This window comes from Haliotis asinina, chromosome 5 (genome assembly GCF_037392515.1).
Source record: "Haliotis asinina isolate JCU_RB_2024 chromosome 5, JCU_Hal_asi_v2, whole genome shotgun sequence".
Lineage (NCBI taxonomy): Eukaryota > Metazoa > Mollusca > Gastropoda > Lepetellida > Haliotidae > Haliotis > Haliotis asinina.
The window spans coordinates 28,399,870-28,425,801 of record NC_090284.1 but is presented as its reverse complement, the minus strand read 5'-3'; the positions used below and the strand labels follow the sequence as shown (position 1 = coordinate 28,425,801).

The window sequence follows — 25,932 nt, the reverse complement described above, 5'->3', positions numbered from 1 at the left end:
TTCAGGATATTAATCCTAACAGAATGTAGATTGTTGCTACAGATCCTTTAACTTTTCAGGTGAGTACAGTCATCTGTGCCCAATTTCACAGGCTAAAATCAATGTTTCTACATGATAGTCTGTTTCTACCACATCAGACTGAAAATGAGCTTTAATGAACCTGTACAAATTGCAGCAATTATAAATATTTGTACAACAGAAATTAATGTTACGTTATTAATAATGGTACTTCAAGTAAAACATTTTTCATCTTAATTTTGGAACCATTTTCATGATTCCTGCTGGCAGATTGGAAAGTGACCTCTGCGTGAAGTAATGTTTAAGTGTCTGATAAGGTTGTGCACTTCCAACTCGCACTTCAGTGATGCCTTCACATTCAAAATAGTTGGTGATCTCCACTTTAACCATGATAGTATCTTATTTAACTTAGTAATCCATGATCAACTCATCTCAAGTTCAACAGTCACTGTCTTAGGATTTAAGTCTGTGATATTGAGAGCAGACTTGTTTGGTCCCTGATTGTAGAAAGTGTCACAAAACGCCTTGTATGTAGTAAACAGCTGGGTAGCCTGCCATGATGGGTCTATAGCAGACACAAAGTAGTCTGGAGCTGTGACGTCCAGGGGCTGTGGCTTCACTGGAACATGGATTCTATAGGAATGTAACATCATGCGAGGTGGCTGGGTATCAGTCCGGTCGCTATACATGTAGTCACCTATGATTCGGTGACCAATATGACAGCAGTGTACACGCAGCTGATGGGTACGACCTGCAGATAAAAGAAAAAGCATTGCACTTGCAATGTCATAGCAAAAACAATAACAACACATGTTGTGGTTAAAACACTCCCCAGCCATTTGGGTTTAAAATGTAACTCACCCTGTTAGAGGTTTTACATTTTCAGTCAAAGCAATTGAGTGTTTCAACTAACTCATGAAAAAATACCAGACAGAATATCCAGATACACTATTGTGAAGAAATGCAGGGGTCTAGTATATAACAAACTCAATGACTGAGATTGAGAGACCAAATGGAGCATGCTGACTTGACTCCCTTTCATCACCCTCCCTGACTGCTCAGTGGGAAAACTCTTACCATACACCCAATTTTTTCTAAGGCTGTAGATTTAATATACATATAACATATTGTGACATTTATCCAATTTATTTGTGCTGTTTGTACAACATAACTTCAAATTTAACTTCTTAGTCTACAATTCCTGTATAATTTCCAAGCAAGTGTTACAAACGATTGTTCTTGAACCATGTTAATTTCTATTCCATCATCGTCACAATATGGCTGCAATATTGCCAACGTAACGTTAAATATTAACTCACTCACTCACTCTATTCCATCACGCTTTCTTTGTAACAGTCTTTGAGTTTTCAAGACTTTGAAAACTCCACCTCCAGAAGTTGCTATAGGAAATAAAGCCTTTCTTTGTATAGCTCTGGTTGTATGAAGCATAAAGTTACTGTTAGTCCAGTCAGTCTAAGATTTAACCTTGAACTGTCTGCAAAAGAAATGCTTTTAGCTGAAATGAAACACAAATGTATTGCCCAGTAACATAAAAGTCTAGAAATATCTAAGGGGTGGAAATATGTATATTTTTACTTTAAACAAGGAACTATTTTTTTGCAATGTGGCTCGCAATGCTGGGCCTCCATAGTATAAAAGGGACTTAACTCTCAACATCTGTGGTGACCTTCATTTGGTGAACGTTGAAATCAACGTTGAAATTGTGGACAATTCATCAGTTTGGGTAAGTATTTATCTTTATAGACCTATAAATGTAACATTAACATATGTTAAGTTCACATTGATGTTATATACTGCGGCACATTTTGTCAAGGAAAGTTATTTCTTGCAAATAATCACGTCACATTTACTCAACGGCACACTGTTGTTTGGGGTTAATGAATTCTAAAAAATAGACAAATATGAACATAGAAATGGGTATTTGGAAGTATTGCCGGAAACCGTAGACATTTTATACATAATAATGCTTATTGGTTGCTATGTAATGTAAAATATTGACATTTTCAAGGAGTGATTCTGTTTAAGAAAAAAATCTATAGAAGCCCATTTACGCCATAATGCATCTAAAAAGTTTACTATTGCTTTCGGTTCAGTTAAAAGCCCATTTTCTCGTAAAACGTTACAGTACATGGGACAAAAAATACGAGAGAATATATAAATAAGTTTGAAACACATTTGCATGGAAATACATGGTATTTTTGTTATTTTGCAGTTGTAATGGCATCATTACTTCTGTTAGTAAGGGGAAGGTGACATTGTTAGATGTTTGTCGTACCATTAAGTGATCGTTTATGTTATATTCATCGAGGAAAGGTGTTGTCTTTTATGGCATTTTTTTTACATAATTTAAAACACTTTTTATAATAAAATAGTTACAAGTGGATACATGTCTTTTCTAGATGTAAAATGAAAATACATTTTATCATCACTATAACCAATAAAGGATTTGTACACATATTTCAATCTTGGTTATATGATAAAATTCATTTATTTTATTTTCAGATATTTTCAAGCATCAATGGAATATGCATTAATGCAACCTTGACCGTAACGGAAAGCCCATGGTAATTTCGAGGAACAAAGGCTGGGATGGAATTAATTCAGCAAGTTCAGCTCATGGCGACTCTTTGCATGTTCAAGCTGGCCAAGTTGTTCATCAAGAATGCCGAAAGATGTATACCAACCCAAGTGTGATAAAACATGTTTTTCCCAACAGCCGCATTTAAATGATTCAAGTGAAAGACCAACGTGTTCTAAAATATCAATTTTTGTGTTTTCTGAACATTGTTCGTTCTGTGGACAGTATGCACGTCTATCAGGAGAGAAGAGGTCCCAAGAAGTCCACCCAGTCAGAACTTTAGAATTTCAAAGCACCATCCAGAAAATATGTCAGGAACATGGTGATGAAAGGGCCCAGGATGTTCAAGGCAAGCTTGAGTCAGTGAATGATTTACGTGCTGCAGATGCATTGTACCATCAACCATGCAATGTTAACTTTCAAACTGGCCGTCAAATACCAAAACTTTGTCGTGTAGAAAAGAAGCAGAAATGCACTCCAAGAACACCTGTAACTTCCAGTCGCACTAAGGCCTTCATGAAAGTAATAGAGTATGTGAAAGATAATGACAATGAACAGATGACAGTTGGCAACCTTGTTCACCATATGACACAGTTGATTAGAGATAGTGCTTATAGCCATGATTATATGAAACACGAAGACACAAGAACACTTTGGGGATTCTATCATCATTACTGAAATGAATGGCAAGTCAAATGTTGTAACTTTCAGAACAACAGCAGAAACAGTTCTCCAGGACTGCTATGGACACCCACACAAAAACAACTCTACTACAGAAAAGCTGAAGCTAATAAAGACAGCAGCAAAGTTTATACTTTGGACAAGGACATCACCCCCTCAAAATATCTTATTCATCATCAGAGGAGATGTCATCCATTCAACACAATATTGACTACATTCCAGATTCATTGAAGACTCTCCTAATGTACATGATACCTGAGAAAGATTGCTTCCATTGACCAGGCTATAATTCAGGATGCAAGATCAAGGCTCCTGTTAGCTCCATTCCAGACTGGACGTGGTGTACAGCTCCACCATCACTTTAGATCAAAGTTTCTCATTGAAACCCTGCATGCTATGGGGTTCTGTTCCTCCTACAGTGTTTTGAAACCAGTGCTGCTGCATATCAACCAACTACTATTCCACAATTTCAGCAAGGGAACTTCCCTCAGTGATCTATGTACTCTACACTGACATTCATCTCAGAGCAAGCTTTTGGCTATGGTTCCAAGCCTGTGATCACCTTTGACCAGCCTCTGTTCTGGAAGGTGCTTACAATTGTCAGCAATGAGCCTGATCACAGCTATCTGTAAAAGATAATTCTTCAACTAGGATGATTTCATACAGACTTGAGTTTTCTCAGATGCATTGGCTATATCATGTGAGGAACAGGTTTGCAAGAGACCCTGGAAACGGTTAATGCTTCAAATGCTGTTTCTCATATGCTTAGCGGGAAAGCATTTGCACGAGCTGTTAGAGGACACCTTCTCGTCGACAGAGTTCTCAATTATCTTCTTGTCAACAAAGCTGTAGGCTCTGATACAGATGCTACGCCACAGAAGTTGATACTCGAACCGATGGATCATCCATACCATATTGTCTGAAGATCTTTGTGATCCTTCTAAACTATATTAAAATATCATGGCTGAAGAAATATTTCCCAATGATATCAACGATAGCCCATCTTTCAATCATATACAGGAAGTCCTTAGCAAGACAAAGCAGTCACTTTCTCATTCACAGGAAATCAGAAAAAGGATTGTGCAGTCCATGTGTGGTAAGACGGTTGTCAAATACAATTTCAAGAAAGCCAACCTGGCAGTACAGGTGAATACAAAGGTAACCGTGAAACCAGAGGCAGATGTGCAGTTTGACCACCAACTACATTTCCAGTGCCTTATAACTGCAGCAGATACCATGTTTGACAATGTTTCAGACCTCTTTGAGTTGTCAAGCTTTCCTTCCTCGCTCTTTGACTCTTCTGGATTAATGAGAGAAGCTCAAAAATCTTCTTTGGCTGAAGCAATATGTATGATATATGGACATGGTGGACATATTGTAGAAGCTCTTGAAAGGAGAATGCACATTAAATTGGAATCTCCATCTCCAAGCAGTTATGGAAATGTTGCCATTTCTTGCTGCATGTGGGCACTATTAATAAGCTTTTGGCCTAGTCTGCGTCCCTGAGATGAGGTGATGCAATTTTTAGATTGGGATTGTATATATTTGTAATTATAATTATCATTTATGTGAGTAAAGATTGGAATACATGTCTGCTTAAATCTGCATGACTGGCAGTTATCAGACGTATCAATAGTACAGTGATAATCATACTGAATGTGTAACAATGATATGTATTGCATATATGAAAGACACGTAGTGATTTATGTATATTTTATCATTCAGGGCATTTTTGTCAGTTCAGTTATCTGGACTGACAGCCAACTGGGGATCTCCATATCCCACACTCCCAGCACCGGAATAAATCCCTGGAAACCCTCTCAAGTGTTAGAGAGGAACACCTCTGTTACATATACACCACAGAAGGGTTTTTCTCTTTCTAACAAACAAAAACACAAACACACACAGAGACAGACACACACTGAAGTACGGCACTCTCACTGGAGAAGTATTCAGGGCACACTAAGTATGAGGCAGTGGCCACCCTTTTCACTTCCACTACAAAAACTCTTCTATGGAGAGGTTTACCTACATCCTCCGCGAATGTCATACCAGCAGATATTTCTGAATTTAGAGAGATTTACATTCATGATAGTTTCAGTTTTGTTCCAGGTTTGGTCATGTAACTTCTGAATATCATTGAGAAAATCTGTTCAAAATGTATCTGCATGAACATACTGTAAGGGCTGGTCATCTTGAGTTGTGATAGCCTGTTTTACAAGTTTAGTTTAAACAGAGTGTGGTGCTATGTAGAATAGCATATTTTAGTTTTAAACTTATCCGATCTCACTGTATGCACTTCTCACACTTACTTTGACCAGGGATACTCTATAACAGGGATTGGTCACTCGCTTGCTTTCCTTACCATTTGTACTAATTAACGTGTGCCTCGTCATGCTCCACTGCACACGTCGACTTGGTTTGTTCTCAGCGCAAATCGGCTGCGCTTAACAGTATTTCAACCAGTTTATTGTCGGAAACTATCGGCATCTCCCGGAGTAATACTCGGTAAATTGGAGTAGGCTCCCCTGAATGTTGTCACAACAAGCTGGTTACACTTCCTGTCGCCGAATGATGCATGTGTGGATTAATGAGAGGACTTGAGAATGTGTTTACACATTGCCTTGTTCAAAGACTCTCTGTTTATGTGACAATTTTGATACAGCGTTCGAAACGATCGCCAGCCCAGAGGCCCAGCGTCGGTTGTTAATGTATCAGGCCAACAGTTTCAGTTATCTGCAGGCCCTTGTGGTCTTCTGTCAATTAGATCTCATTTCTTTTCAACTAGCATCTTGCCCATAATTTGTATTAATGTTCAGGAATTATCCCTGATCCTTCATGTTAGGATAACTTCCAGTTTCACTTCATAGTATTATATATTCAGTGCCGCATAGGAATGTCAGCAGTCTATAACTAATATAAACTTCTCTGTGCTCCATACACTTCACTAATGGATTTTGTAGGGACTGTGAAACTCTCTACAATGAAGACTATTTTGTGTTTATTGGTTTGATTTCAACAAAATGGCTATGCGGACTTTAAAGACTGCAAGTGGCAGCAAGCCCTGATGGCCAAATGGCAAACTAAAGAACTGCAAACACTGTTATTATATGTATTTGAAATGATCTGTTACACAATTAAAATGCCTCATTATGTTTCAGTGGTTTTCTGTTTGTGTGGAATGCTTAGGCTGCATAAAAATATGTTTCTCAGGCACATTATTTTCAAAACTGACGAGTAAGACTTTGATTTTTAATTTTTGATAGAAAAAATGTGACAAGGGAGGAACACATTTTTATTTCTTTTTCCTTCAGGAATACAGTTTGGAAAGTTAAGCACATGTTAAGTTAAATCTCATTCTTACAGACACTCAGTCTATAATGGACAAATGGACGGTCGTGGCAAAGTCGAAATTATGTTTTTTAAGAGGGCAGTTAATGAAGATGACCAGATGTCTTCCTGCATGTGCGCAATTGCATGGATACTGACAGAATGTCAACTGACACAGTCACTCCCACCTAAAAAAACCAGAAAGTTTAAAACCATCACAAAGCGTTAAAACGTCCTTTGCAGTTTTGTCAAATATCAACAATAGTTTCAGAACTAAAACATTCAAGCATCAAAGGCATCCATGGCAGATTAGAGCAGATCAGATATGTCATACCTCACACTTTCACCAGATAGAATATTCCCCTCAATACTTAGAGGTGTATTTGAAAGAAATGAATTTTAGGACGACTAAACACATTCAAACATTGGCTTGTAGTAATGAGTGATCAGATCAGATCAACGATATGTCATATTTTTCACACACATGAAATACTTGTGAATGTATACACCCTTCCAATTATCTTTTTAATTCATAAAATCTTCACTATTACTTCCAAACACCTCTCACCAGATGGAACGTTTCCCTAACAGAAATTAAAGGTGTGTGTGAAAGAAGTTTTTTGAGCAATAACTAGAAACACTCAAAAAATGCTGTGTAGTATTTCAATGGCGGATCAGAACAGATCAGCGAGATGACACGTTTTTCACACACCTCAAATACATCCTAACAATATGTTTAGATTATCAAATTATAAATATTACCTGCAAACACCTTTCGGGTCATAGTATATTCCCCTCATAGATATTTAAGGTGCATGTGAAAGAGGTTTTGGAGCAATAACTAGAAACACTCAAAGTTATACTATTTCAATGGCGGATCAGAACAGAACCGCGAGATGGCACATTTTTCAATACCTCAAAAACACCCTACCGATTTTTTTAAATTATAAAATTAGCACTATTACCTCCAAACACCTTTCACTAGATGGTATGTTCCCCTAATGGAAATTAAAGGTGTATGTGAATGAAGTTTTTGAAGCTGAAACAAAAGCACTCAAACAACGCCGTGGAATATTTCAATGGCGGATCGGATCAGATCGGTGAGATGGCACATGTTTCACACACCTCAAGTACGTCCTAACAATTTATTTTAGATTATGAAACTATCACTATTACCTGCAAACACCTTTCGCCTGATGGTAAATTCCCCTCATAAAAATTAAAGGTGTATGTGAAAGACGGTGTTGAGCAATATCTAGACACACTTCAAACAACGGCGTGTAGTATTTCAATGGCGCATCAGATCAGATCGGCGATCTGCCACATTTTTCACACACCCCAATTAAACCCCAACATGTTTTTAAGTCACAAAACTATCACTATTGCTTGCAGACACCTCTCAACTAAAGGTATATTTCCCTGCTAAAACAGAAAGGAATGTGTGAAAGAAGCTTTTGTTGACGAAACTCAGTCTATCTTCGCTGTGTACCGATAATTGAAGCCAGAGAGTTACAAGATGCCGACTTGAAACTTTACTACAAACATATTTTCTTATACTGACACTATTTACAAATATGTGACTAGAACTGAAGTAACAGAACAGGTGACTTACCTTCTACGTGTAGGTTCCGAGTTGTCACAACACTCAGCGAATGTAATCAGCTGTTTAAAATGAACCGAGCTCAATCTTTAATACTAAGCTGCCGCCATATTGTCTCCACTGGTCACGTGACAAAGCGAGACATACGTTCAGCGGTTTTTCGAGGAGTTTCACCTCCCCTCTCTATATAGGCTCCCTGCTTTGACCATGGCATGGAAATTTTATTACAGTATATAAAAGTTATTACTGTATATAGGTCTTGGTCCAAGTGAGGGTTCCAGTGAAATCCCTTATCTAACTGGCGTGCTGGTCTGCCTTGGGGAATTAGCTAAGCAAGGAGTCTGAAGTCACAAGAAGCTAGTTACAACTTCATTAACAAGAAATAGAATAACAAGGGTGGCCACAGAGAGTCGGTACAACCCTCTGGGCTGAGGGCTAGAGCTGACCTGTGTATGGAGTCTAAGCCCTACTGATGGACAAATGGAGCTGGAGACTATTTAGCTAAAATTGAAACAATACAAAGATTATGATTTGCTAACTGATACACAAATGGGTGTAACCTACAATAGCCAATGAAATGCAGAATAAACAAAATGGGGTGTGTCCTACAAGAACAACTTTAATGACCAGACATGGGGAGTACTTAATCTTTTAATCCTATTCTATGTTGCCTTAATCTTGTTGGCACATTTACTGGATGCTTGATTGCTTACTCTGGACTGGATCTTTAAACTGGTGTTTGCATAATGTTATTTTACTGTAGGTGATGGCATGTTTACCTCATCAAAGCAGTTTATTAAACTGTCAAGACATAACCCTTCTCTTAGTGAATGTTTTGTCATACAGTGGAGTTCTGATTACCTCAGGCTAGGATTTTAAGTCTGTGAAATTGTGTGGTCATAACTTATACCTTTTTCAATAGAATGTCTGGGGGATAAGTTTTACTACTTTTGACAGGAGTCTTTGTCTAAGCTATTACTGATACATGATAAAACTAATATACTATATTTATATTTTCCTAATATTTGAATGTTAATGTATTGCTTGTACTGGTTACAATTAATAGTGAAGTTTGGTATGAATTATGATTTCATGATAGAAACATGCTGTAGGCTAAGTTGCATCAAATCTTCAGGACTCTTCGGGAATATCTTAAGAACTGCTGACTAGATTCTTTTCATGTATGGTATCTATATTTATCACAGTAAAAGAAAGGTCTCAGTCAGGTTTGGTGACCTTGATCATCTCAAGGTCGCAAGGGGAGTAATTTACTTTGTCAGTGAGTCCAACAGAGCGTGCAGAAAATCTTCCCCCTCCGAGGATGATGAATGCCAAGCTGACTTTTAAGGATCCCGGTTAGACTGTTTCAGTGATGAAGACTAATCACCTTCAGTACGGCACTACAGGCCAGTACACCACTCCCATTTGGTTTGGCACTTCAACATAGTGCGCCTCTCCTGATCAGTTCGGCACTAACCTACCGTGTGCTGCTCCCATTCAACTTGACACATCCAACCAGTGCACCATTTTTTTTTATTAGTTTGGACCAGCAGTCCAATGCGGAGCTCCCAGTTTGTTCAGTGCTTCAGCTGAATAGGATGTGCCCTCTCTGTTCGACGTTCTTGACCACATCTATCACGGTGTGAGGGAATATCAAAAAGTAGTGAGCCTAACTATATTTTTTATGTCCAATGTTTGTAAAGTTTCCATTTCATTGTGAAGGGATTATTAGCAAAGCCTTATATGTGGGTAATGTGGTTCATGAGATATGAGTCACCACAACACATTGGGGTATAATATTTGTAAAATAAATGCAGAAAAAGAAAGCAATATGTCATCTGCTACCTCCAGGATAATGGTATGTTATCAGATAATATTATATGAAATATTTTCAGAATGGTATTGAATGTATTCCCATCATAATCAACAGCAAAGAATTGGATTGCTTGATTTAGATTTAGACAGGGGCTGCTTTTTAAGGACATTCCACTCTTTCATTAACATTGTGTCCAGATATTCTAGCTGGCACTGTTTACAATATATTGGAAGCTGTCACTTGGGTGATCATTCAGTATTTAGCTTAAACCCTTGGTATAAATAGTGAAAAAATTAGAATCAGTAATGTCCTAATGAAGGAGGGGTGGGTAGCATCTCCAAAATAAGCTCTTTCAGTAAACATGAAGGGGTAGTCACTACAACAAGTGACTGTAGTTTCAAATTGCTTTTCTATGCACTTTAATATATAAGTTTGATTTCAGTGGACTTCTATCTACCACAAACACACAAAATGCTTCTTGCATATTTTGTTTCCTGAAATTTGTGATGCATTTATTGCGGTTTTGGGGGTTAACAAGATAAAAAGTCAAACAAAATGGGGATCGTGAGGTTGATACTTAGCAAACCAGATTGCTTGAGGTTGACATATATTATGTAGAAAAATAAAACATAAAAACAACTGCATTTATATCATTGTTGAGGTGATGTTCACTACTTTTTTATATCACCTTGTACAGTGATCTCTGCAGGTTCAACAGTGATAAACTACACACCATCACTGTTGACGACTTCATCTCATATTACTGCACCCACTCCATGTACCTCCTCCTGGCCCATTATTTCTGTTTCTTGGGATCATATATAGGAAAGTACTAGTCACCAGCCTTTTTATTTTATGTGGTAGTTCGAAAAGTCACTGCCCTCGTCCGTGACACTCATTAAGAGACTACTACTTCCCAGGTGTTATGAGAACCATCGTCTGGTCCATTAGGAAGCTCACCTGACAGGGATATGGAGTTTTGATAATCACATTGACCAAACTAGTTTGACTTACAGGTAAGATTAGTTCATGTTAGAGAAGAAGGATGATAAGGTAGTGTTTATATTGAAGAGCAGTTTAGTAGTACTAATTCAAACTTTAGTTTGTGTTTAGTTTATAAGATTTGAATTTAATTTCTAGTTTTAAATTTATGTCTGTGATAAACTAGTTATTTCACTGTCCTTCGGTGGCAGGTTTATATTATCTACCTTAAATTATCATGAAATTATAACTTGTTTTTAGACACAATATGACTGAAATATTGCAGGTGTGAAAATTCAGATATCTAATAACCCCTCTACTCCCTGTTTTACTGACAGACGCGCGAGAGAGAAAACATATGTTTGTCGCCAAACGCCTAGTAATGATAACAAGTTCTTCTGCATGATTACTCAGTGATTAATTGTTCACGGGTCCTTTCCAGTCATCAGCCACCACTGCTGAGGTGATGACAGACACGCTTGACCCTGATCAGCCACACTGCACCCATTCACATCGCTTTAAGAAAGAATTGACATAGTGTTATTTGATAGATTCTTATTAGTTCTAGATAATTCTTTAGTACATGTACTCCCCGGTTCAGCCCAGCTGCAGTGCACGTCCATGGTTTCAATACAGTAAAGCATGGGTTCGCCTCTCTCCGGTTCAACCTAGCTGCATTGCACGTCCATGGTTTCAATACAGTAAAGCATGGGTTTGCCTCTCCCCGGTTCAACCTAGCTGCATTGCACGTCCATTCAACTTATCATACAGCATGTTTCCATGTCGGGCAGAGTAAGAGAGGGAAGTACCTCATGACTGCTGGCAACTACGTTGCTTTAGTTTTTCTTGATATTGCTGTATCCCACATTTTCAAGTATGACATGGTACAGATTTTTGATGGACCTCACAACCATGTTCCATACTGTGCCTGTCAGAGGTATCAACAGTGGTTTAGACGCATGTACCATACTGTACCTGTCAGGTATCAACAGTGGTTTAGATGCATGTACCATACCGTACCTGTCAGAGGTATCAACAGTGGTTTAGACGCATGTACCATACTGTACCTGTCAGAGGTATCAACAGTGGTGTAGATGCATGTACCATACCGTACCTGTCAGAGGTATCAACAGTGGTGTAGACGCATGTATCATACCGTACCTGTCAGAGGTATCAACAGTGGTTTAGACGCATGTACCATACTGTACCTGTCAGAGGTATCAACAGTGGTTTATATGCATGTACCATACCGTACCTGTCAGAGGTATCAACAGTGGTTTATATGCATGTACCATACCGTACCTGTCAGAGGTATCAACAGTGGTGTAGATGCATGTACCATACTTTACTTGTCAGAGGTATCAACAGTGGTTTAGATGCATGTACCATACCGTACCTGTCAGAGGTATCAACAGTGGTTTATATGCATGTACCATACCGTACCTGTCAGAGGTATCAACAGTGGTGTAGACGCATGTACCATACTGTACCTGTCAGAGGTATCAACAGTGGTGTAGACGCATGTACCATACCGTACCTGTCAGAGGTATCAACAGTGGTTTAGATGCATGTACCATACCGTACCTGTCAGAGGTATAAACAGTAGTTTGGATGCATGTACAATACTAAGGGGTTCAAAATTTCTTTCAAAAGCAACTTGCCACAAGGCAAGTGACTACAAGAAAGTGACTTGTCCTGACTAATTTTCCACTTGCCCTGATTTTATGAACATTGGTTGATGCTAATGTTTACTGGACTGTTTATGGAAGTTTGATAAATTTCAAAGAGCGATAGCTCTAAATTACTATTATTGCAAAATGTAATAGCTACATTATGGGCAGATATGAAATGAAATCCAAGTTTATTTGCAGTTTGAAACCATAAGTGGAAATTATCTAGTAGTCCACAGACAAGTAAGATACCATTATTTGATTGCCCAAAATGACAACTGACTTGTCCCGGGCATGGGGCGATGGGAGTTTTTAACCCCTGATACTCTACCTGTGAGAGGTATCAACAGTAGTTTAGATGCAGGTGCTCCAGCATATAGCCCTGTCTCAAGACACACAGCGACAGTGGTGGACCTCTTCACAGGCTGCACACAGTGTGGGGAGGTGGACACACACATTCTATAGATGTCTGTATGGATGGAGCTTCGGCCAATAGGGACATCAATAAACAGGCACCTGTCTTCCATATGGCCATGTACCTGGCAAATAAACACACCTATTTACTTCCAGACTGCTTTCTTCTCTAGTTTTAAACACAGAATACCCGATCTTGTCAGACCCACACTGAATGTGTGGTCTTAAATGACCACCTAGATACTGCCCAAATCAAGTTAACCAGAGAATTAACCTGTCAGTGGACATGTTTCATATTGCTAATGTTTGCTGAAGTTGCAACATAAAACACAACTTTGCAGATTCTGATACCTTTTGGTATGCACTTAACAAAACAAATCATCAAAAATGACAATTCACACTATAAAAAAAATGCGATGAAAAAAGCCTGCAAAATCAGAGCTCACCATTCACCATTTTTCCCCAGCGATGAGGGAAAAAGTGGTTTCAACAGCTATGCTATATGAAAGATTTGTTATCACATAATCATGAACACTAAAGGATTTGACAGAAATCACCAATCAGTTCCAGCAAGGATTGTTACATGATTTCCATAGTGTGTACGGAAACTGCTTTAAAACTTCCAATATTGCTGACATGATGCTAAATATATAACTCTCTTTTAAACTCTTGATTGTCCAATAGGTACAGAAGAACTAAACTGTTAACTTTCTTAAATGTTAACAAAGACCAACACATAACAAAAGGTGTTTCATCAAATGTTCATATACTTTCTGCATAAATCATTATAAATCATTAAAAAAAATTAATACAAAAACTGATGATTTGAATAAACTGTGATCTCTCATCAAATTGAGATCTATACTATTTTCAGCTGTTTAGGCCTGTGAGTTTCAGAGTCAAAAATGCATTTTGAGAGAAAAGAAAGTTTTTATTAATTTAGCAGTCACATTGAAAATCTGAAGTGAACATGTGGAACACGTTTACTGTGGGAACAACAAAGTGATGTTTAGACTTGGCTGGTCTGGTAGCTATTGAGGAGATATTTATAGTACAAGGAGATGCACCTGTTAGAGACAGTTGGTCACGGTTAATGCACAATGAACAATATTAGGTCAAAATATGAAAGACTGAAATATACCTTCATATATATTATATTGAGCTCATTTCTATGTTTACCTCTGTTACAAAATCCTCACAAATGCATCATGATTTTTCTTACTGTCTTGCTTTAGCTTTCATTATCTTCACTGGCACTTTTCTCTTCTTGTCGGCTTCCATACACCCTCCACTTGCTTGCATGACATTTTTAAGAAGGTTGTAAAACCTTATCTCTTTAAATCAGCCTACACTCAGAAGCATTTGTGACTATCTGTAAAGTGCCTCAGAGTGTTGAAGTTTCTAAAACATATAGGGTGCTATACAAATATGTTAATGATAAGTATGATGTAATTCGTCATTGTTCCTGTGGGCTACAAGTGTGAACAATCAACCAATTGACCTAGTCATCAAAAGTATCAGGTTGCTGCCTTCAGGTAGAAACTGTTCAATCCCTATTTCTGAGTGAAGAGAAACCTTTTGACTCTGCAGCTGGCAGAGCTCCAGATCAGCTTTTGACCATGCGAGTATGATACCCATACGTATGAAACTAAGTGGGTATTTCTGTTTACAAGTGGGTATCTACACTTTTAAATACCCAAGATGTTTTTAAAATTTGTATACTCATTTCAAATAAGTATAACAGGTGCTGTGAGAAATACTATGTGCCTTAGTCTACATCAGTTTTGGTGTAAATCAAGATACCAAGAGGAATATTAGATGATATAACACTAACAGTTATTTGGCTTTTTTTCTCAAAAACTTCCCATCGTGTTGTTTCACTTTCACACCCTGAATAGCTAATGTTACAAGTTCATTTAAAATATCACTGGCAAATTGATTGTTCTGATTGTGAAACACAATACTTGCCTATTAATACATCTAGCAGTCCTCTAATGAAGTATTTTTCTGTTGTAAGCGTAAAAAGTTACTTTGAGCATGCTGAACCTTTCTGCAATGCTTGCTCACCATCTGACCTTTCATTCATTATATTTGTTGTCACGTGTAGATTCTACTTCTAGACATACCAGGGGTGATGGGGTAGCCTAGTGGTTAAGGTGTTTGATCTTCAACCTGAAGGTCCTGGTTCGATTTCTCACATGGGTACAATACATGAAGCTGGGCCATTTCTGGTGTCCCTGCTGTGATATTGCTGGAATATTGCTAAAAGCAGTGTAAAACTGTACTCACTCACTCACTCACTCATTCACTCTATACATAGTGATATGGAATCAATACACATCATGTTTCAGACAGCAATAGTCTATGACCTGAAACAACTATGAAAGTGGTCATGTGTCATAACTTATTGGGCCCACAGTACTTGGATTCTTATACATGAAAGTGATGATCATAAGATGCGCTGTGAGAAGATGTTAAAAACTTACTAGTGCCAGATAATGCTTCATTATCTTCCTTTGACTGAAACAATTCTGGAAAGTACCTGCAGTGGTTTTATTTAAGGCAATGCAGAGAACACCACTGGTTGCATGATCCAAACGATGTGCAAATCTGAAAATAACAACACCTTGATGAATTCTGTTACCATGACAAATGCTCAACTTTGTAACGAAGAAATCTGACCACTGTGATCTTGACAACTGATCTGCTATGTAACCTAACCTGTAAGACACATGTTTGGGTATTTGCCACATTGTCATCGGTTTGTCATCACTGACAGTCAGCTAAGTCATAACCTCAATAGAAGGCATGAGTGTGTTGCTTTATCTTGATTTTCTAGTGGTACGTTCTGCCACATGATGAGTTGGGAGTGATCTTGCTTGGTTGTACTTTTTTGAAATCAGTGATTAAACATCATGTCCTTGGAAAGTGAAAGTGTTGTTGGCCTAAGGACCCAAACCAGGACATGCAACATGGTGCCAGATGAGTGGAAAATAGTAAGCTCATTCCATAGACAAATCAGTGCAGCTGAGACTTGGAAACTTGTCAAACAGATGTGGAAAACTATGAAATACTGAGATAACTTGATGAGAGACCTCATCAGGTTGCATTATTCTTGAACTTGATCAGTGACGGGGCAGTACATGTGTACATTGGATTTCACTTCAGCAAAGATGAACAAGATATAACTCTAAACAATATGACTGAAACATTTGATACATTTGCCATAGGAGAAATCAATGAAACACATGAAACGTTTGTGTTCAACAAGCAATCACAAAATGAGTTTGAATCTTTTGAGAGTTTCCAGTCAAACATCAGATGGTTGGTAAAGACTTGTAATTTACTGTGGAAAGTATGTTGACTCAATTTTCAGGGACCGTACAGTGCTGGGTGTGAGTGATAAACAACTCAGCAAGCATTAGTGAGGGAAAGGCAGCCTACTCTGTCAACGGCTATTGATAGTTGTAGAGCAGCTAAGGATGCCTCAAAGCTTTTAAACCAGAAAGAGTGAAGAAAATTGTATCTGCATGCAGTGATAAAAGTGTTTGTACAAAGAAAGAAGTTCCATAAAATCACCACAGAGTGTTGACAAATCTAATCTGAAAGGCTGTATACTGTGAATGAAAATATGTTCTCAATGCCTGGGCAAAATCCCTGTTCTACATGTGAAAATAGGAAACACTTCTAAATCATGTATGCTAACACAAAGAAGACATATAAGGTGCATCAAGTCACTGAAGATTCATCTAAAGACGAGTAAGAAGAATGGATACATACCATACACAGTGTTGAAAAAGAACATGACTGGATCAGTAGAACAGACTTTGATAAAGAAAATATCAACTTAGCGAACAAGTGTCACATGGTCATTAATGGAGAAGATCAAGTGCTCCAAGTAGACACAGGTGCTTCAATAAACATTCTACCAGGGATAGAAATCTATTTGAAAAGTCTACTAGCCATGAGGACTAATGACTCTCACCAAACTACTAGTCCTTACACAATTTTGGTAATCCTTAAATTTCGATCATTAACAAACAACAAAAATAAATTTCACTTAGTCAAGCAATATTGGCAGAGGTGTTGTATCATAACAAACAAATACACAATATGATTTGGCATAGCCTAATTCAGTCATGATAGATGGATATGACTGCGCAACATTAAACAAGATAACTGATGGTTCACATCAAACTCAATGCTCTGAGCCCAATGATACCACAGAATATTGGTTCGAATATTCTGTCATGGATACAAGCAGACTTGTCAGCCCATGAACAAAGGTGACTTTTGGAAAGAGCAAATGCCATTTTTTTCATCATTTGAGGTCCTCCATCTTTTCCTCTGTGTCAGAATAACCAGAACAATAATCTGAGAGATCACCAGAGTGTTTGTCATCATCTCTGGTAGCTGCTTCAGCATGACCAACACTTACAACCTCTGGTTCTTCACCAACAACTACATTATCAATGTCATCAACAACATGAGCTGCAGCTCTGTCTGCTTGGCTCTAACACATCCCTGAAAGATGACATCCTCTTGGCCCCCAAATGCCATGCCATCACTGAGTGCTCTGTATTGAAATCATCAATGCCAGGAGTTTCAAGCTGCTCTAATTTATAACTTATAAACAGATAAATGAGCATCAATTAATCTTCTGTGAATAAAGAGACCATGTTATGTCCCTCAACACTCAAACACAATGCACATGTCATGCCTATTTTTTTCCCAAGGCTCGTTTTTTGTTTTGTTTCATTTGTTTTTGTATTACCTCTCCATCAGCACTTTCAACACTAGTCAAGCAGAGGTTTCTACTGCCATGACATTGATCTTTACATGCCACAGTATCCCCCAACTATTTTCATGAATGTTTTAATTTTTATGTAATCAGAAAATTATCATAAAAAGATTTCTAAAATAATATGAACGGTCATCTATTTCCTGATCTCATTGGCTTTCTGCTCGGTAATGTGAACCAAAAGCATGAAACTGATCTGTTTTCGAAGTTTTGTATGAATAACATGTGAGGTGATTCATTTGAGTTTGGTGAGTATTGTTTGAAAGCTCTGAGCATAAGCAAGGTTGCTTTACCCTGCTAAGAGTATTTTCCCACTTGTAAGAAGTGATGTCATTGGATAAAGATTGGTTTCTAATGACAAAGGATTGGTCAAAATCAGGCACAAGACCAAAGACATGGTGCAACACATCACTCACAAGGACGTTCTACAATCTGACCCAGAGAAAGTTAGGGCCATAGTAGACATGCTGCAACCTCTGAATCTAGAAGACCTGACATGATTCCTGGGACTTGCGAATTGCTGAGCAAAATTTCTACCAAACTTGAAGGATGTCACACAGCTGCTATGAAACCTCACAAAGAAAGATGTTCCATGGAACCCAGGAGAAAGCCTTTGAGTAAATCAAGACTAAAGTCAGATTTATCTGTTCTAACCTTCCATCATCCTTAAAACAAACTAACCTTGGAAAATGACGTATGTGAATTCAGATTCAGATCTGTTCTACTTCCAGGTGGGAAACCAGTGGGTGAGTGAGTGAGTTTAGTTTTACGTCACACTTAGCAATATTCCAGCTATATGGCGACGGTCTGTAAATAATCGAGTCTGGACCAGACAATCCAGTGATCAACAACATAAGCATCGATCTGCGCAATGGGGAACCGATGACATGTGTCAACCAAGTCAGCTAGTCTGACCACCCGATCCCGTTAGTCGCCTCTTACGACAAGCATAGTCACCTTTTATGGCAAGCATGGGTTGCTGAAGGCCTATTCTACCCCGGGACCTTCACGGGTCAGGAAACCAGTGGCTTTTGCATGCTGAGCACTGACAGATGCAGAGAAGGAAGTGCTAAAATTGATAAAGAAATGTTTGACTTTTGGCCTAGAGAGATTTCATCATTACAATTATGGAAAACCTGTCAAGGCAGTGACTGATAACAAACTTCTATCAAAAGCACCAATGAGTTTACTCCTTAGCGCACAAAGGTACAACTTTGAACTTTGATACAGTCCAGGAAAAGATATACCTCCTGTGGATGCCCTGTCTAGAGCACACTTCATAAACAGCTCACAATTAGTATAAATTAATAAACACGGCTGAGACCACGATGCCATTTAGAAAGTGGTCAAATGCAACATACAAGGGTTGGCTGAAAAGTTCTAAGCCTCACTGTGAAAAAAAGTTACAAAGTCCACGTTTGTAATTTATTTTTCTACATAGTCCACTTCCAAGTTCACACACTTTTGCCAGCGATGCTGCAAGGCCCGAATCCCGGTCAGGAAGAAATCTTCTTCAGCTACCCTAAAAAAATCAGTCACAGTGGAAATGACGTCATCATTACTTGCAAAATGGCGACTGGCGAGTTCCTTTTTCATTTTGGGGAACAGGTGGAAGTCAGAAGGAGCCAAATCAGGTGAATAAGGAGGATGGTCAATGATTTGTGAACAGGCGCATTGTCTTGGTGGAAGAGGACACCTTTAGCGATCATCCCTCGTCATTTGGCTTTGATTGCTTCTCGTAACTGGTTCAGTAGATCAGCATAGTATCTGCCGTTGATAGTTTGACCTTTTTCAAGCTAATCAATGAGCAGAATACCCCTGGAATCCCAAAAGACTGATGCCATCACCTTTCCAGCTGAAGGAACAGACTTGGCTTTCTTTGGAGCTGGTGAATCAGGATGCTTCCACTGTTTTGACTGCAGTTTTGTTTCTGGTTGAAAGTGATGTATCCAGGTCTCATCCATGGTTACAAATCGTGCCACAAAATCATCGGGATCTGCTTCAAAACGACGCAAATTGTCAAGGGACGTCTGGAACCTGACACGTTTCTGTTCTGCTGTCAAGAGCTTTGGCACCCATCTTGCAGAAACTTTAGTCATTCCTAATTCGTTGGTGATAATATGCTCAACCCTCTCATGAGAGATGCCCACTACACTAGCAATATGTCGAGTAGTCAATCGTCGATCATCCATCAACATATCGAGCACTCACGTGATGTTTTCTGGAGTGGTTGCTGTTGAAGGCCTTCCTAAGCGTGGGTCATCATCAAGGCTTTGTCTGCCACGCTTAAATTCTGCAGCCCACTTCTTTACTGTGGAAAATGAAGGAGCATCATCCCCTAGAGTGGAGACCATGTCAGCATGTATCTGTGTTGGGAACATCCCTTTCTTTTGCAAGTACTTGATGACTGCCCTGTATTCAGTTTTGTCCATTTCTGATAATTTCAGAGGGTAGGTTTACCAAAAGAGCTGTAGTTGAGATAAAACTATTAGTACGTTTGTAGTTTTTGTGTCTATGATTCACTAAATGATTGTCCTCATTGGTGGCAAACACCTGTCTCTACCTGGTGGGGAAAAACCACTCAGGCTGAGAACTTTTCAGCCAGCCCTCGTATGTTAGCCCGCTCAGAAGTAGCTGAGCAGGTTAGACGGCTGACTTTGTGTGCTGGCAATTAGGTGCCTGACTCTGAGGGTGCGGGTTCGAATCCCTGATGGGACTCAACCTAAAAAAAAGTACTAGAATTTGTAGTTTCCTAAAAGAAAGTGAAATCCCAAATATGACATGTGTTGCATGGCTGAGACCATGTGCTCCCATTTTTCCCAAAGTGCAATATCTTTTTCCTGACACTTAAATTGATAACATGTTTTTTTAACTGTGATATTCAAAACTATTTATTATCTGTTGTTATTACATGATTGAATTTTATGATTTCACTTGCTGTTGCCGAGATGGAAACATCTCTTTCTCTTTATCAGACGTGACCCTGAGTAACAGCCCTAGCCATCACTGAAACAAAATCATCTCATCACAATGGCCTTGTGTTCTCCTGAACAGCAGATCTGAGTCGAACGATAGATGTGTTTTTATGTAAGGAAGGATGCCTCATGATCTTGATTTTCTCACTGTACAGCGTACCACATGATGTGTTGGGAGTCATCTCTCTTGATTATACTTTTTGAAACAGTCGTCAGTTAAACACTGTGTCTGTTGTTGGTCTAAGAACCTAAGCCAGGGCACACATCAAGTGTATTTGACAATTGCATGACCAAATGGCAGCTCAATTTTCTTACAGATATCAGTTTATCCTACTCGATAAGCCCATTGTAAATTGAAAATCACGCCAATACAGAACAATGCCATTATTAAGTCGAGAAATCCTTTATCAATTATCAATTTTATCATATTGTCTAAGGGTTGAGTGGCAATATTCAGCATAAGTATAAATAATATATTGACTAAAAAAAAAAATACATATTTTTCTTTATCCTGGCACCTATAATTTGTTAGAATCTATTGACAGGTGGTGGACAGCCACATAATTTTGAATTCATGTACTCTTCACATAACCCCTAGGAATCTTCCTGGTGGGTTTGTAAGTCTTCCACAGAATGTGAATCTTTGTTAGCTGAGGGCATGGCATATGTTTAACAACTGTTAGTCAAGTTAATTGAATAGTATTGTACCACTCGTGCGCTGAATTACATGGTGAAACAGTTGGGCATGGACTCATTCGTTGGGACAGTAACCTGACTTACGTGGGTTAACTAGATAGTGGGTGAGAGTATAAGCGTTTTAACAACTGAACAAGCGAGTCATATAAGGTCGTGCTGTTCTCCACTGATCCCATAATCACACCTCCCTGTCATTGTGGATGTTTTGGGCTTTTTTTTTCTCTATCACCAATTCAGATTTAGGCAATCATACCAGGCATAAGTCCCAAACCTACCTGAATCCGAATTCTATCGTGTTGTCTATGAGGTGAGGGACGTTTCTTGCTAGCTGTTTCGCAACTGTCACTTCGTTGGCACATTCATCGTTCGAATTTATTTTAGTATCGACATTTTTGTCTACAACCAGCACATCTTTACTTTGATAAAGTATTTTCAACTGATCGCTCATTGCTCGCCCTAAACGCACACTGCAACGAGTCACAGGAACCATTTACTAGTATCAGCCAGCTGCACGAAAAGATAAAACCACGCTGAAACGGCACCAAGTCAAAACGGCATCGAATCTTTCTTCATACTATTTTGAGAGTCAATTTCAAACATAACATCGTGCTCTCGTATCACGTTCAAATGAACGTCTCTTTTAGTTGCACTAGGTTTTGGTAATTCAGACATAACTATATGCACAGAAGTACCTGAATTATACATATAAATCGTTATTATTTCCAGCAATATTTAAGAAAGACATGGAACTTTGTAAACAAGCAGATTGCATTGATTATTTCCCTTAACAAATTGATGGTACATATAAAACTGAGGCTTATTAAAACTCCTTCCACGAAGACGAATTCGTTTGAATAAGATTACCGAGTGACATCGTGGTTATGTGACATCCCTAAATACAAATTATGTTGGACAAAAGTATTAGGTGTTAGGTCACACGTACGTGACGTACATTTTCAGTGGCACTATGCGCCGTGCCTCTTTTTTTCATGACGATCGAGAGTCTAACTTACAGTAACACCGGTTAGACTTATCTCATAAGGACCAAACGTTTAGAAAACACTAAGATTAAAAGAAACCTGTTACAAGTGTTTTTGCAGTAGTGTTAATCCTCAACATCCAAAACATATCAGAGTATTCCAGTGTTGCTTTTTTAAAACATCTCAGAGTGGTGAAGTGTTTACTTTAGACTATACAATTGTCTGTGTGATGGTTACAAGCAGCCAGTAATGTAAAGAGAGATTAATACACGAGCGTGTCATATTGTTTTTATGAAACGAGTGTGAGAAAATATATATATGGATTTTTCAGACACGAGTTTCGTAAAAACAATATGACACACTCGCGAGTGTGTTAATTTCTTTATTTTCCATTTGTATCTAACTTTTTATTTCTAAACAACTACACGTAAAACGAAATCAGCTCTTGTCGCTAGACGTAAAGGTCAAGGTCGCGTAAGAATACAGTGATACGGCAATATGGACGTAAACTCCCTGTGTAATGCTAGTAAGAAAAGAGCGCGACATATTGACACGCTACACATTTTGAATTGAAGACCTCCGAAGACCTTTTGTAGTTACAAAAGTGGCAGCATTAGGCTTTCGTACGGTATAACATTGTGAACATCGTCCAGGTGCCTGGCACGACTGGGTGGCGCGTTTTGAGAGGAAACGATTTCAAATGGTATGTTCGTAAGAAGAAAATGAGGATGAGGGAAGAAAAACGCCTGAAAAGAATTCGGCGTGGTGTTTTGAAAGAGGAGTTTGGACTATTGAGAGTTTAAAAACATGTTATTTTTTTCGGATGAGAGATTGTGATCGGAAGTGACCATGGAATATATACTACAGACAAAAATCAACCTAGTGCATGTGGAAGACATGCACAAGACACACTTCTCGTGCATCTTGTGGCAATGTTTATAAAATTATTTTTCGCAGTTTTTGATGACCACGGGGGCTTTTAACGCTGAAAATGCCACCAAGGTATGTACTGTCAGTAACGGTTTCTTAGCACTAAAGAAAATGACCTATTATTTTGAAACGTATTACTTAGACTGATAGTGCACAGTTACTTTAATCCAGCAGTATACACATGAAGAAAAATCTGGCAATTGCAAGCGTGTTGTCGGCAGACCGGTGCTGAAATAGCGGATGTGTTCTTGATTGATGTTGCTGTTTACACTGCTCTAAGTATAACATCTCACTGCAACTCATGTTACTTGGAGATGCTCTGTTGTGGCAAAAACACTATATTTTCATGAAGTTTCGTTTGCGATGAATAAAAAAGATAGACATTGCAACAGCAGTTAAAATTTGCCCTTTTGAATACTTGACCAACAGGCACTCAAAACACAAAGTTCTATTGCTAAATCACTGTTACAGTTATTTGCCATCACAGAAACATGGCTTCATGGGGGTGTTTGGTAAGAGTTCCTCCCGTTCAACCATCCCCAAATATATCAATATGCAATGAAGATGTAATGTAATGTAATGTAATTGTGATGGATCACAAAACATGGATAAATGTTCGATTTTGGTTTTAATACCGTTAAGGTACAAACATGGCGGACGTGACTCCTGAACTAGCCCTACCCAACATGCCATGCAACGTTTTCTCTACAAAAAATGGGAATTGTATATGAAGCGTACGCGGAGTACTTAAAACATTACATACCTCCCCCTTTAAGATTTTAATAGTTCTGTGAAATAAAAGAGGAGTGACTGCCTGTCATAGGTAATGATCAATGATCACTTAAACTTTTAAGACTTAGAGTCCACTGAAAATCACTTGGAACTGTAGAATTTAACGAAAACTGAAACTGTCCCATTCTTGGGTTAAACTTTAACACTGAAACACATTTAAAGTTCATATAATCATAACATCAGGTCTTCACATCGAGTCGATCAGTCTCTTTGGAGGTTTGGTCGTGCGACTCGAACGCCTCAGGTTACACGCCTCAGAGCGTGTACTAGCAGGGGTCACCGGCGTTGCCACAGTTTTTGGTTACGAGTTGGTCAGCCCAACTTCCGTTGTCGAAGTGTTCGATTTTGTCTCACTCACCGGAGACATGGTTGTCTCGCCTGCCTGAGACATGGTGGATGTCTCAAGCTGTGTTGCGTCTTCGCTCGTGCTGTATCTCAGCTTGATGTGGTCGAAGTGTCTCCTGACTACTCGGCCATCGTTGAGGACTATGATTGCTGTCGAACTCGATGTTTCGCTGACTTTACCCGGAATCCATCTCTGACCCGATCCGAAGTTTGTGACGTAGACTGGGTCACCAGCTAAGATTGTTTTCTGTTTGGTGTGAGTATCTCGGTAATGTTTCTGAGTGGTTTGTGCCTTTAGCACTGTTTCAGAGTCGTCAGGGTGTAACAAGTCCAGACTGGTCCTCATTCTCCTGCTGAACATCAGCTCCGCTGGGGATTTCCCTGTGGTTGAGTGAGGTAAGGAACGATATCTGAACAGGAATCGTGAGACTTTGTATTCTACACTACCACCGTCCATTTTCTTTAGTCCTTCTTTTAGAGTTTGGACTGACCTCTCAGCGAGACCGTTTGAGCCTGGGTGGTACGGAGGAGTGAACACGTGTTTTATTCCGTTTTTCTGTGTGAAGTCACGGAATTCAGAACTTGTGAAGCAAGTCCCGTTGTCTGAGACTAGAGTTTTGGGGAGACCAAAGTTTGCGAAGGGAGACTGTAGTTTACCGATGGTTGCTTCGGAAGTAGAGTTGTTCATGACGTGTACATCCATCCATTTGGTATGTGGATCGACTATCACCAGGAACATTTTGTTCATGAGGGGTCCAGCAAAGTCTATGTGTATCCTCTGCCACGGAGTACGGGGGTACTCCCAGGGGTGAATGTTCACAGCAGGCGGGGCCTTTGCATTGATCTGACAGGGCTCACAGCTTCTTACTTTCAGCTCAATGTCTTCATCTAGTCGTGGCCACCACAGATAGTTGCGCGAGAGCATTTTCATCTTTACAATACCTGGGTGTCCCTCATGAAGTACATCAAGGATTCGACTCCGTCCTGGTTCAGGGACAATGACACGAGATCCCCACAGTATCACTCCACCATGAGTGCTGAGCTCATTTCGTCTGGCTGAGTAAGGTCGGAGTGATGCATCAGTGTGTGTTGACTCTGGCCAACCATGCTGTACGAGTCTGTGTACTCGGGACAACACGGGATCACGACTTGTCCATTTCTCTATCTCCTTGGCTGTAACTGGTGTTGTCTCCAGGAAGTCCATGAGGTAGGTAGTTTCAGGGAGCGACGGCACAGGAGGTATGTTCACATGTTGAGGCAAACGGCTGAGAGCGTCTGCATGACCCAGGTCCTTACCCGGGGTG

At 39.1% G+C, this 25,932-nt stretch overlaps 1 protein-coding gene across 1 annotated transcript; it reads right to left on the bottom strand.

Moving 5' to 3' along the window:
- Window positions 1-133: 133 nt before the first annotated feature.
- Window positions 134-22,110, bottom strand: LOC137283436 (RNA pseudouridylate synthase domain-containing protein 1-like). The gene is made up of 4 exons (XM_067814912.1): window positions 21,857-22,110; window positions 15,596-15,719; window positions 13,027-13,234; window positions 134-769 (listed from the first exon to the last, which is right to left on the bottom strand). Exons 1-4 carry the CDS (start codon window positions 22,069-22,071, stop codon window positions 441-443), a joined length of 876 nt encoding a protein of 291 aa, XP_067671013.1. The 5' UTR covers window positions 22,072-22,110; the 3' UTR covers window positions 134-440.
- Between the last annotated feature and the right edge of the window lie 3,822 nt (window positions 22,111-25,932).